At 43.2% G+C, this 14,394-nt stretch overlaps 1 protein-coding gene across 11 annotated transcripts in view; it reads left to right on the plus strand.

Moving 5' to 3' along the window:
- Nucleotides 1–14,394, plus strand: part of vav2 (vav 2 guanine nucleotide exchange factor) — a 172,668-nt gene that overhangs the window by 39,032 nt on the left and 119,242 nt on the right. For all 11 annotated transcript variants that reach the window (XM_035184580.2, XM_035184581.2, XM_035184587.2 and 8 more), the window contains exon 2: nt 11,124–11,240. In XM_035184580.2, the coding sequence (XP_035040471.1) occupies nt 11,124–11,240 (117 nt within the window). The remainder of the gene's footprint in view (nt 1–11,123; nt 11,241–14,394) is intronic.

A 14,394-nucleotide genomic window follows, 5' to 3' on the forward strand; every position in this document is an offset into this window, starting at 1 on the left:
CCTTTTTCTTTTACATTTGTACCATAAGAACTTCACAGTCAAGTGTCGGCTTGTTCGGCTCTGTCGGATGTATGCGCTCTGCTCAGCGCCGATGCACTTGTAGTCTGCACTAAAGTGCCATGTGCCCCATGAGTCCAAACCATAATCCATTAATTAAAGTTTTTTGTAGTCAGTTTAACTCATGATTAGGTTTCAGTGAGCTCCAGAGTGTAAGAATTAGAAGTATTGTTACCATGGTTACCCCCCACCAATTCAGTACAGTGGCTAATATGATCTTTGCTCGAGGCGTCATGCTATATGAATTTAAAAGACACCTGCCAGCCAATCAGGTCATTGTATGAAAGTATATCAAACTACAATTGCTGCAATAGAACCAATTGTGTTTCTTGGCAAAGGTGCAGCTGTGACTAATATTTAAGTGTTTTGTGCAAACAGCAGATTATCAGAATGTGCAGAGTGGGCAAACATGAGATGTTGACTATTCCCACTGTGATTGTCGTTCTGAAATCAAACCGTACAGCGTCTGCACGCCGGTATCGCTGGGGTCTCATGTTTCCTTCGCTCTGGCTGAGTGCCCAGTGGGAACCTCTGTCCACTGCACCACTGAATGGATGTAAACTGTATCCAGTCACTTAATCTGTAAATTGACTGATTGCTGTATTGTGTGTCGCAGCAAAGCCGGCGTTGTGTGATTGAATGATTGTTTATCCAAGCTGTGGCTATGATGATTAAAGGAGGCCGAGCTCTGCCCCAGAGCCGGTCGGCTAATTAACAGGCTGCTCTCCATGTTAATAGCATTAGTCACCTTGGAGATAATCACAGCCATCAGGAGCCCGGAGCTGCATCCCCCTGTGTACCTGATAGTCTCCCTAAACAAAGGAGTGACAAACACTTGACACTCACAGTGGTTTCAGATGTCAGTGTCTTGGCCCTCTAGCACATGTCAAGAAGGGCTCGCTTGCCTACGTCTACAATGGAATCACAATAAATCTGTGGTGAAAGACACGATCAGTTTGTACGAGCAGCAGCAATCAGGCTGCAACTACTAAAACGAAATAATGGTAATTGGGGATATGAAATGTCAGAAAACACAAAAGGTACTTCACAATTTTCCCAATCCAAAGCTAACGCCGTCAGATAGTTTGCTTTGTTTGACTGACGCTAAAAACCCCAATGAACACTCAGTTAATTAAAGTAGAAATTAGGAAAAAAGCAGCAATTGTTCACACTTGAGAAGCTGCAGTCAAACAATTAGGATAGAAGGCCTCTTTTGTCATCATACTCGGGTACAATGAAATGTCCTTCCTGAGACCACACTGCTTCGGGCCCTGATTGCTGGTTTTGTTCTGCAGATCCGTGGTCTGTCGGCTGGGGGGGTTAGAATTAATTAGAGGAAACGACGAAAACAACAAATTAATTTTAGGTATTTAACGACGAATCGATTGTTTCAGTTCTAGTAACAGAGCTGCTGTGTGTAAGTACTCCTGCACGAGGAAGTGATGATTATGAAAGACTCGGCTTTCAGCTTGTCCCAATTATTGATCTTGCTCTGCTCCGCTGTTTAATCCACACAAAGATTATATCTCATGAGCCTATCAGATGTTTGTGAGAGGGTTGTTTAATTGTAATGGAGCAGAAATATTTAAATTTCCAAGTCGTGTAGCTGATCAGCAGATTAATATCTAAACCTACTTCATGTGTGTTTGTAGTGGCAGCATCATTTGGTTTGGATTCAGAGAAGTATCAGTGTTCTCGATTGAGCCATGTGAGAAGAAGTGTTAATAGGGTGTTAATGTTATTGTTATCTTCTGTGTCAAAATGCATAAATTTGCACTGATTTATAGTTACTTGTTAATTCTTTGGACGTATGTTTATAAGCCCAGAGCCAACTCAGTTCTGCCAAAGATCGTTTAACACAGTTAATGGACTTTAAATGTGTCCGTGCTCGGCACAGTTAGGATGTTCATGGAGGTAAAGTTACACGTATGATGCAAGGGTTTCTTTTTTGCGTGGAAAGAAGTGAAAGGTAACATATCTCACCGCGGAGCTGAATCGCTCCCGTGAGCCTTAAGTTGTGAGGGGGAACTCAGCGGGGAAAAAGATAAATGCAGCCTTCCCCTCCCCGGTCTGATGTCATAAATTACGTGGCCATTGATCCATGGGTGTCTGGGATTCTCGACGGACCTCCCTTTCACATTCATCAAGCCTCGAGTCTGCAGCTACGCCCGGGGTGGAAATGCCTCAAACACGCCTCGCTCTCCTGAGTCTCTGCAGCATGGCCTGTTGCTTAGTTACACTATAGATTCATATTTACATGAAGTGTAGCAGAGAACCTAGAGGACTGCAGTGTGCACCAGGATGTTTCAGCGTCTTGGCCGATGTTAGTCTTGGAGTAAAAGGGTTTTTCTTTCTCTGTGTCCTCAGGCTGATTCCTTGAGACTGCGACAATCTCAGAGTGAAACGCAGGGCAGCCAGCAGGGCACGGAGGATGATGATGATGGTGATATTTATTATAGTCTGTTGTGAAAAAAACTCAACTGCCTCCTCTTTGAAAGAGCAAATGGAGATATAGACGGTCATCCAAAGGTGAATCCTGTCTTTCACGATATCAAAAACAGCCACAAAAAAACAAAAACAAAGAGTAGAAATATGTTGTGTGCAGTTTATTCGACTTCAGAGAAAAGAGGCTTTATGAATTATTACTAGTCCACAGAGGAAAACATATATATGAAAGGTCAGAGGAAATTGAAAAATCAAGTCAGGTAGAATTAAGGTGATAATAGTCGATGCCTTTTGTTTGCTTTTGTCTAAAACTCGCTGTTGAGCTCTTCTTCATCGCCACTATTTGTGAAGGTCACCACTTGTCTTCCTCAGTAAGTTTAAAGTAGTTTTGCGCAAATTATTTATGAAGTTTTCAAGCTGTAAATATAAAACATATATAATTGGAATGGATTTTGTTTTTTTAAATATAAAAATAGATGTTTAACTAATTTATCTAACTTTACTTAAGACTCCTGAGTAGAGGAAGGTGCCTCCACCACCAATACTACCGCTGTCCACCTCAAATTTGAGGTATATACAACAATTTGAGGATCTGAAAATAATCTTAAGAATAAAATATTTTTCGCGAAAGACTACCGGCAACACACCGATGTTAAAATGTTTTACTTTCACTCAAGGAAGAAGAGGTAGGACAGATTTTATCAAGACAGAACCTTATAAAAAAATATGAGATAAATATGATTCACAGCGTATTACCAGTGGCTGGTATTTTAAAGCACAGGTTGAAAAACGTGCCCCTCTTCCTCTTTCTCTCTCATCCTCCATGAGAGCAGGTTTTGTCCTGTGGTGGTTTCCGCCTCAGCAGAGAGACGAGCAGGACCTTGAAGACAAATCCCTTCTCTTTCTTTTCACTCTCTCCCACACAAAAGCTTCCCTTTTCCAGGAAGTCGCCTCCTTGCTCAGTTAGTGTCGGGTTCACTGCTCCTCTATCCTCACGAATGACCTGATGTTTCCATGTTCCGAGCATGTTACCGATGGCATGTTACTTTCAGCTAATGCTTTCATCCTCGTGCTTCTTATCTGCGACCCCCCACTAACGCTGGTGGTGTGTTTTTTTTTTTACGAGTGGCCAGTGTAAAGGTGAAGGTGGACTTGATTTAATTATGGCGTCATGCTCGACAATCACGGCGGCGTTCTCCCTCCAGAGTCGGTGCTCTAAGCCCAATGATCTTCTTTTGTAATGAGGATTAACCTTTTTAAAAACTGTACTTAGCCTATTTAACTTTCACATTTTAACATGAGCCACGTGGGCCTCGCTAACGAAGCAGTTCTGCTGATGAGATTCAAAACCTCTGGTCAATCCACACCTGCTTACAGGCTTTTAGGGCTAATAGCAGGAGATGAACACATTTGCATACTATTGTAATGAATTATTCATTCGGCGTCCTCTTCTCTAATTTGCAGGAGCAGGGCCTTTCCCCTCTCTGACTTAAACATCTGGGTGACCTGGAAGTGGGATCCCCAGTTCATTAATCCGCTGTGGGTGCACATGCAGCACCTAAACGTTTACTCACCTGCCACAGCTGGGTGTCCAAGTGCCACGAGGATCTTTACATTTCTCACGATGAACCATTAAACTCCTGGTTAGTTTCAACACAACAATTCATTTAGCGTCGTTTAGAATCTACTCTTTCTCTAAGTGTTGAAAGCTTGGACCCTGGGAAACTGGGAGGAGCCTTTTGCTGGTTGCGAACGTTGATCAAAGCAGATATTGATTTCAAATAAGAGAGCTCATTGATCGCAGACATGAAAAAACTCTGGATTGAATTAAGTTTTGAAAAGAAAAACAGAGGAATTAGTGCTTTGTTTACCTCCTTTTGTTATTGATCACATCTGCTGGTGAATTGAGACACAAATTGATCACATGATACGACATCAATTCAGTGCTGGGTTAACTGTTGACAGGCTGGTTTATCATGGTATTAGTGTTATTTACTTTATACTGTTAGTTTTCCTATTCGCCTGAACTGAAATATCGTTAGTTTGAGCAGCAGTTAGAGTTTTACCCAAAGACTTGAGCTGAAAATTGATAATATGACAATTCGTCATCAGCATAAAATATATTATCAGCTATTTTGATAACTGATTAATCACTTTCGGGAATATTTCACACACTGTATGATTGAAAACTTATGTACTTATTAAATATGTCTAGGATTTATCATATTATTGAACTGCTGGACTGCTTTGATGTTAAGGACACTGCATATTTCGATTATCTTTACCTTAGGCTCCTCTTTTTGAAAATGCGATTACTGAAAAGACTTGAGTCTATCAACAATACAAGTAATACCAGTACTTTTCTTAACAGGACATGTACATGAAAGCTCCGCAGAGAGCTAGCATCACCGCAGGCAGGAGATTTATCACAAGAGCACATTTTCTTTCCTTCATTCTTTCCTCCGTCTTTTCATTTTCAGCCGAGACTGAATAAGACGCCACTATAATGGACATTTTCTGCGCCGTAGAGTCAAGCAATTCTGATGAGGTGTATTTTTGGAAAGCTCGAGCGCTGATCACTAAATCTCTCCTTAGCCGAAAAGCAATCAACACCCTCGGCTGTGGGATCATTAACCAAGCGCAAAGTTTACGAGATCCATCATCACCTGCAGAAAGCATTCGTGTGGTTGTGTGAGAGTTTGTATAGGTGTGTGTGTGCGTGTGTGTGTGTGTGTGTGTGTGTGTGTGTGTGTGTGTGTGTGTGTGTGTGTGTGTGTGTGTGTGTGTGTGTGTGTGTGTGTGTGTGTGTGTGTGTGTGTGTGTGTGTGTGTGTGTGTGTGTGCAGCTTGGTCGGAAACAGCTCAGCTTTGTCTTGGCTTCATATGAGCTCTCTTTGCTGCTCTCTCACCTGCTGGGAGCCCCCTGTTGTTCTGAAGGTGTGGAGTGATTCACTGGCCTAGACACAACACGAGGGGGCTTGTGTGTGTGTGTGTGTGTGTGTGTGTGTGTGTGTGTGTGTGTGTGTGTGTGTGTGTGTGTGTGTGTGTGTGTGTGTGTGTGTGTGTGTGTGTGTGTGTGTGTGTGTGTGTGTGTGTGTGTGTGTGTGTGAGTGTGAGACCACACACAGTTCCCAGACAGTTACTCGTCTGTTTCATTGACTCTTGTCTGAGTGTGTGATCATCTTTGTGACTCACCTCAGTCTGCAGATTATAGCCCCCTTTAAAAGGCCAATGAGTAAGAATGGGCTATTTGTTGAAATCATGCTAAACAAATAGGGGGCAGCATATTGCCAGAGAACCTGTTGACCCCCGTACACCAGTGAAGAAGTGTTATTGTGTTATTATCTGTACCTTCTACAACTTTGTTGTTCATTAAAACTTATATTTGTGGATAGAAACAGGAACTAAAGGCCGTTTGAGAGCGTAACCCCTTTGCTTTTATTGCCTTTATCCCAGAATCCAGATTTAGAGCTAAATTCATTAGATATCCCTGCAACTCTACATTGTTGACATTACGTCAAAACTGTTATTTTAAAACTATTTTTTAAAAACGTATTATTTATTTACTTTCCTTTGCCCCAAATTGACCAATAATTACTGAAACCTCAGTGTCTGACGGTGGATAGAAAACATGAGCCAGACACGAAGGTTGTTATTATTTTGTTAGCTATTCAGTTGTAAATCCATGGAGATGATTGATCCAGGAAACATGTTCTGTTCACATCATTTCTCTAACAGTTTCCTCTTGTTTCTCAGCCTGTCACAGCTTCTCCCTCTTCTTCTCCCCTGTGGGTTGAGTTCTCTCTTTCCCGACCTCTCCCTCCTCCCATACACCAAAGAGCTGAGGTTTTGGGAAAACACGCCACCTTTTCCTCTCTCCTCCCTCCTCCTCCTCCTCCTCCTCCTCACACCCTTCCCCGATCTTTCACATCTTCCCAAGTTTTCCCTCCGTCCCATTTCTTTTACATGCTGTTGTTCAGATTTTACGAGGATGCTCTAATTTGTATCTCGTCAGATACGAGCATCTCGGAGTGTGTGCAGATAAGGGCCCACCCCTCCCAGAGGAGTAATGCATTATTCCTCTGTGTGTGATGTGGCGTAGTGATATAGTAGATGGGCTTGTCAGGGAGGTGACGGCTCTTTGTTACCTGACTCTTTGCTGCTCCTCTCCCTCCCTCCTCTCTCTCTCTCCATCCTTCCTGACAACACGTCTACCTCTTTTAAGAGCTGTTTGCTCTTGACTGAGGAGTCAAAATCTGAGCTGACGCTCCAGTGGAGCACGCGAGCCATGCACCTTGTAAGTCCACCTACAGGCAATCGCTCTCTCTATCATTTTCTCCTCACCTCCTCTCTTTTCTTCTGCCTCTTTCTTGCTCTCTCTCTCTCTCTCTCTCTCTCTCTCTCTCTCTCTCTCTCTCTCTCTCTCTCTCTCTCTGACCTTCTTTTTCCTCGGCTATAATTTGTGAAAAGTCTGATTTAGTATCTTGTGATCACAGCGAGAGTTTGCTCTGGTAATTGCTGCTCTTGCTTTCAGGGCTGAAAGCCTTGAGAAAATCATGCGATTTTCAGGAGCCAGTATTAAGTGAGTCGTGACAAGTGGGTTTGAAACGATGGACCAAACAGCCCACACTTGACGCAAGTGCTTGAAAACTGTTGCAGGTCTTCTGTGTGACACTGTAAAAAAAAAAGCCAAAACGACCTTTTTGTGACAGGTGCTGGGAAAAAAATATTTAATAATGTAATTGCTTGTAATTGGGAACAAGCACCTGCTTAATGTGCTTCACTTGCAATCAACTTTTATTGCAACGTTTTAGCCATAAAACCACACGTTTCTTTTGGTGGCTTGAAACGGCGCTGCCACCGTTCTGCAGTATAATGAAACAGAGTGAAACTGTCGTGCGGTAATGACCCGGGCTGCCGTCCTGAAAATGAAAAAGTGATGTAACGTGTTGAAGTTACATGGGCGGATCCACGAGGGGCCCAATGCCCCTTTGGCCACAATGGAAACCTATTGGCCCCTGGAGTGCCCCAGTCCCGCCACCAGTTGCTTGACTCTTTCACAAACTGAGGCAATTCAGTTTTTCATCTTGTATTTAATAAGCATTGAGATTAAAATGCAATGAATATGTAGATTTTCAATTTCTGCTTCAGGAAAATTTGCTAAATATATTTAATAATGCACGTCTTGAGCTGTAGAGCCAGTGGTAGGCAAGGGTTTAATTTACTGAGTAAGGAATCGTTCATGGATGTTGGACATAAATGTGCTCCCCCCCCCCTCCATGAAGAGTGAGGTTCCCATTATGGCCCCCGATAGGGAAAAGTCTTCAATCTGCCAATTGATTTTTCCTTTAAAGGACGGTTGTAACTATTATTATCTTCATAATCACTTATATGCATTATCTTTAAAAAAAAAACTGAGAAAATTCATCATTAACCAGCAACTCTTTGGCATTTTTACTTAATAAAGAACTTGAAACAAGTGTAGATAATTAATCGTTTGATCGTATTATCAGTTAAACAATAGCCTGAAGTCAAATGTGTTATTTTTTTTTATAGTTTATGTACATAAGTGCACATATAGGACTCTTCCAACCTTTGAATTCCATCGGCATTGAAGTCAATTGAGCTCAGTTTGTGTGTCGCAGTCCGTTGTGTGAGCAACACGCTCTCATGACACGGTGAGAAATGGAGGAGTACCTGTGCTTTAATGCGTTGCAGGCCACTGTGAGGTAATTTCAGATGGATGGTGCAGCCCGAGCCCAAGGAGATGACCGCGCTCTGTTTATTCCCAGGTGCACTCACACTCCCCCACTCCACAGGAAATGGTGTATTTTTTTCATCTAGATCATAGCAATTCTTTTTTTTTTAACCACTACCCCGGCTCTGTTATCGCCAAACATATATTAGAATGTCAGACACATCTTCCCCCCACTGCTGATCCATATCTACAGAGCCCCTCTCTCCTTCTCCCTCACATCTCAAAAGCACTCCAGCAAATGTTACCTTTTTCATATCTGGGCTTTTTTTTTTTCCACCACTGCACGTGAGGATCCGCGGGCACGATAACCTTCGCAGCTGAACTGTAAATGTCACTTTGGCGAGCCGGCCAATCGCGGCTCTTCCCACTGGCCAGTGTGTCTCTCTTATGGGGTTCACACCCGTGACACTGGGACCGAGCAGATGTGCGCACATGAATGAGAATGAGTCAGCGAGGCTCTCAGGTGTGGCCGGCAGAGGCCAAATGAAATACCGCAAAATACCAGAAAATATCAGATGGAGCCGCCTCTCATCTGAAAAGTCAGTGGAGTGGAAACCAGAGGGAGTTGATTTGTCTTTTCAGGCCTCATCCAAAGCGTGGAAGCTAATTAGTGCAGGAGGCTGCTGCGGTTGAAGTCCCACATTGTCAATTGTAGCAACAGGAAACCGTGAGGCTCATCAAACTGCAGTTTAACTTGAAGGTTTAAATGAGAACATTGTGCACTTTTCTATTCCTGCAGAGCGAGGAGGCCCTGCTGTGTGTTTCTGTACCTGAAGCTGCTGTGAAGCTGATATTCAGCCCAATAACTGGAATATTCAGACTATTGACCTCATTCTAAATAAGACTTTCTGGTTCTCATCTGTGTTTGTTCCCTTTGTCTGTTAGTTGGCAGCGTTACACACAAACTACAGGATGGATTTCCACTAAACTCTGTAAAGGGATGCGATACGGGTCTTTAATTCTGGTGCACATCTGAATCTGGGGGAGCATCCAGGATTTCTTTGGACTTTCAATATTTCAAGATAGTTAATTTCTCTTTTTGTGTGTCAATCACGGAGAAAAAGAAAACAGACACATATGTAAGGGATTGGCATCGATGAGTGTTTTGCAATTTTGTGCAAATCCAAATAGAAATCACCGAGCACCACACATTTGTAGCTGAGAAATGTGGCCCCAGTTAGACGGAGATATGAATCCCATGCTGAGTGTCGATCTAGTTTTGATTGTGATGTGAACACGAGATGCTAATTGTCTGATTGTGACTCATGACAACATCGCATCCTGTTGTTGGTAACTGCCCCATACGAGTCACAATATGCCGTGAAGACTCCCACAGGATGTTTTACTGCAATTAACATCTATACATGTCAACACAATGTGTCCGAATACTCGGTAATACTCGCGTATTGGCTTAATTCAGTTATTGGTCTAACCGAGTGTGACTTTATTCGAGTTAAATAGATCAGAAAATGCTTCTTCCGGGACAGTGTCTTATTCAGACTGTTGTCCTAATTGGTTTAATGTCACAACGTTGGTGTTGATGTGAACGAGTCTAATGGGACCAGTGACGTAGAGGGGTACTGGTCCCGTCACCAGTTTGTACACAACAGCCACTTTAAGGATGAAGCGTGTTGTGTCTTTCAGCAGAAACAGACAATTGAGCGTTTTGTTCCACGTCGGCTTCCCTCGCTCAAATCTATTTAGCGTATACATTCTGCCTCCGTGGCCATCAGTTCGTATCGCTCACGCTCAGAGAAATGAAAGGGCATATCTGAGCAGCATCTGGATTTGCACGCGAGGTAATGTGTTCTTCACACAGAGAGAGAGAGAGAGAGAGAGAGAGAGAGAGAGATGGAAGACAGTTATCCTGATCTTTAATATTTCAATACTCCTGTGCAGTTATTGGTCTGTTCCACATCCCTGAAGGTTTATCTGTGCGATTGCATATTTTAGAGAGACTGGGAACCATCATTATCCGTGACCAGAGAATTTATTATGTGGTTTATTATGCATATTTTTTGGGCTTCTGCAGGCAACTTATTATATGAACCCCTTCCCCCTTATGTGAATCACCTGTCTCAAATTCTCACAGGCTACGTTTCATTCACCTGACTGGTGTGGAGAAGCCATTGCAGAAAAAGCAGATATCAATCTGCAATAAACGAATATAAACTGAAATACTGGTCCAGCTTTCCTCTCTCCACCAGATGTGGAACACTGTAGATAAGACATATTGGCAATGGCAAATAATGGCGAATTTGACATAGTAATAAATCATTCAAAATGGGAAGATTAAGAAAATACATTTTGTGTTTTGTGTAATTCTGAGAAGAGGTTAAAAATACCATAAAGAATAATCTTTAAATATCTCTGACAGCCTCGTCTTCTCTATCATCTTATCTCTAAATACCTCAAAGCTCTTCACATGACTTCAGGTTAATGTCTTGATTCTTGAGTATTTTGAAGATAGTCCCGTGGTTATTGTTTGTGAGACTGGCGACCCGTGACCTTTTCAGTGCGAGGCCAGTGTCTCCATCCGATCGGCCACGTTCACCTCCGGGCGGGTCTTTGCCGGTGGGCTCATCTGAAGACACTTCTGAGCTCTGATGTCAGGAGGCTCCTCTGAGGCTCTTATCTGGATCAGAGAGAGAGAGAAGCTCAGGAGCAGAAATCAGTTTAACTATAAACTGTATTATAGATAACTGTAAATATACAGAAAACACAAATACAACCAAGTATATAGAGTAAATATTGTGTGTGTATGTGAGTGTTTAATAACAGGTATGAGTTCAGGCTGTTATCACTGGAATCATAAAAAATTTAAACATGCATTAAAATGTCGTTGTCTTGTTTGTTTCTTGCAGTTCCTGTGCTTGAAGAACATCCGGACATTCCTCAAGGTTTGCCACGACAAGTTCGGCCTGCGCAACAGTGAGCTGTTCGACCCCTTCGACCTCTTCGACGTCAGAGACTTCGGCAAAGTGAGTTTTAACGCCGAGCCGACACTGTGATCGGCTCAGAACTGTTGCAACTACGGAAGGTGCTCAGAGACATGATGCTGCATGTGGGCGAGATAGCATCATGTCGGAGATACGTCCTGCTTTTGTCAGATGAAAAGATAAGATGTGTGGTACCAAATGAAAAATAAGCTTTTCATGGTTTTCCCCAAGATGCGTGGGTGTTGGGATCATGCGACTATTAGCTGCAATGCATCTTGGGAATGTGTGCCCACCCATGTTGCCCTCATTTAAATCTTTAAGAAGCTTGTGTGTGTGTCATTGGACGAGTGAGTGCATGTGTGAGAGTGAGTACACGTGTGAGAGCCCGTGTGGTTTGCTCGGGTTTGAAGGCCCTTGAAAGTCCAATCTGTCAGCTCCATCAACGTCCCCGTGCTCAGATGAGCATTTGGTGTAACACTTAAGGGTCAGTAATCTCATCTCAGGTCACTGCGGGACGGGAGTTAAACCCAACTCTGCTTTCTAACAGCCTGCTGTGGACGTGGGTGTCGGCTCAGCAGTAAAAGGCTGACTCACTCACTGGCATGTCCTCGGAGCTTCGTGGGGGATATTCAAGTGAATTTGTGCATGTGTTAAATGAGCAGTCATGAGACCACCTCTGAGGGAATCTGAGAGGTTGTGTTTACCTTTCCTTGCTGCCTCGAGTTGTGGCCAGAAGGTCAGCCCCTGTGTCGGGTTGGCGCTCTTGGAATTCGAGTGGAAGGAAGAGGGTAGTAGTTGTAGAAGTCACACTCTTTTGCCTTGAAAGGACTCCCTTTGTACAAATTCTGGGCATGTTGGACATGGACTTACAGTCGAGCCAGTGAGGATTATGTATCCCACCTGGTTTGGGAATGCCTCGGGATCCCCCAGGAGCCGCTGGAGGATGTGGCACATCTGGGCTCTGCTGCGTCTGTGACTCAGACCTGGATAACTGGTGGGAAAATGGATGAAAGTTGTTTTAACTCAAGGTTTGTGGCTGTATATCTCAGTGATTCTATGCAATTAAACTGTGTTGTGTACAGCTTGTGAGGAAAAACATCACAGCATCGATACCAATTTGCTGCAGAGGAGACAGGAGAACAGGCGACAGGTTTACGGCGTCGTCTCTTGTCTCGTGGCTGAAAGCTCCTGGAGAGGGACCCGCCCGCTTGATAGAGACGGGGGAAGGGATTGACTGGTAATCCATGATTGGCATTACCCTGCTGGCCTCAGCTTCTCAGAGTGAATTGTTTCCGTCCATTTTCTAATGCCTCTGACTACAGCGTGTGTGTGTGTGTGTGTCTCTGTGTACAGACAGGGGGTCAGGACAGTTCTTTCTTGGCTTGTCGGCTGTTAATTCCAGCAGCTGGGACAGTATGATGTCATTGAATTGATGACAGCTGATGCCGTTGTGTCAGGATTGGCACAGTGGGAATGTTAATGCTGTATCTTTGCAGTATTGTGTTTGTTTGTGTACTCCAGCAGAGGGGGGGGGTTACTCTGCGGAGATATGAATGAACTGCATCGCATCTCGCCACGATCGATTACAAAGCGGATGTGTTTGCGTTCAAACTCATCTCCCCATTTATCTAAAGTAGCCGATTTTAATTCAACATATCCGGCCTCTGCATGTTAGGCCAGAGACGAGGGAGTCGAGGTAAAGATGGAGAAAGAAAAAAGACGAGAGAGAGAGAGAGAGAAGAGGGGAGTGAAAAAAAAAAGACGAGGGCCCATTTGGCAGTTTGTAGATAAACCGCAAGACCGTCTCTGAGAGTCAATGAGCTCACGGCGAACGGTATTAAAATCCAACAGCAGTCGGAATCAATCACAGAGACCCTCCGTATGTCAATTTGGAAATTGCTTTTGTATGGTCTCCGTGGTGGAGGGCTTGTCCCGCCATTGATTTTCCATTAAGGCCAAACATCACATTATAATATATCGAATTGAGTAGATCCCCACTAATGTGACATACATTTAAATAGCGAGAATGCCTCATAAACGAAACATAAGAGCGCTCGTGCTTTTCCTCCAGTTACTTTCTTCATAGCTTTTTATACTTTTTTCCAGCTCGTCGATTCATGCGCTCTTTTCCTCTTTTGTTACCTTGGCACAAAAGTTTCTTTGTGTGCACATCCACTTGCAAACAATGGGGGATTCTAACCTCTGTCACGCATGCAGTGTGTATCATTGTACAGTATCAATTCATCGCTTCTTTCCGTATCATCCTTTTGTCGCTACATTACACAAAGAAAAATGTGAAAACGTCGACCGGCTTTGGAGCCTCTGCAAATGTTAAATGCATATTTTCAAACCGAGGACCCTTTAAACCCCCCATAGCACATTGCAGTATCTGCTATATACAGGCCAAACATGTCGTTATATAATATAAACAACTGCTGACACAAATCTACTGATAGAAACTTGTCAAATTTCGTTTCACTTCTGGGATTTTTCCTGAAACCTGCCCGAGACGTCGGCCGTACGAGCGAATCTGTTTGGAAAGTGGTGCAGTCGAGGCTGCAGGCGACGCTCGGTGCAACTTGTGCAGCCCGTCCCTCCCCGAGACACGTCCTCTGACAGCTTTTGCTTGAGTGCGCCACAAACTGCTTACTCTGGAATACCAAACTGTCTGGAGACGGACGGTTATATCACAGCCGTGGTTTAGAGGGTTTTCAGAATTAAGTAAGAAAACAGACATCATTCATAATGTGTATGAGCAGTGGTTACCTTTTTGTTTTCTGAGGCGATGGTGTCCTGCTAGAGTCTGATTTGTACCACCGCTGTTTTTTTACACCAAAGATTTCATACTTCCTGTTTTTTTGTCCTCATTGTATATTTGTGTGCAGCAATGAGAAGAAATGCCAAATATTGGTCAAATATCTTCTGCTTTGTGATTTTATCTTTTGCTTTTGGATTGAAATTGGATTTTTCTGGTACTTTAAAAAGTGAATAATCCTTAGTGCTGGTGGATGAAATGGAGAAAACTACTATCACTCTAAATTTATACACATTTAGTAAAATTAATGAGGAAAGAATCACTTTCATGAGCTTTTAAAATCAGTTTTTTATTCCAAAGTGGCAACTGGCATAATCTCTTTCACTATAAAATATGAAGTTGCACTCCCTGTGCCTCTGCTCCTTTTTATTTTGGAACTCT

The sequence above is a fragment of the Hippoglossus stenolepis genome, chromosome 18, assembly GCF_022539355.2.
Source record: "Hippoglossus stenolepis isolate QCI-W04-F060 chromosome 18, HSTE1.2, whole genome shotgun sequence".
Classification (NCBI taxonomy): Eukaryota; Metazoa; Chordata; class Actinopteri; order Pleuronectiformes; family Pleuronectidae; genus Hippoglossus; species Hippoglossus stenolepis.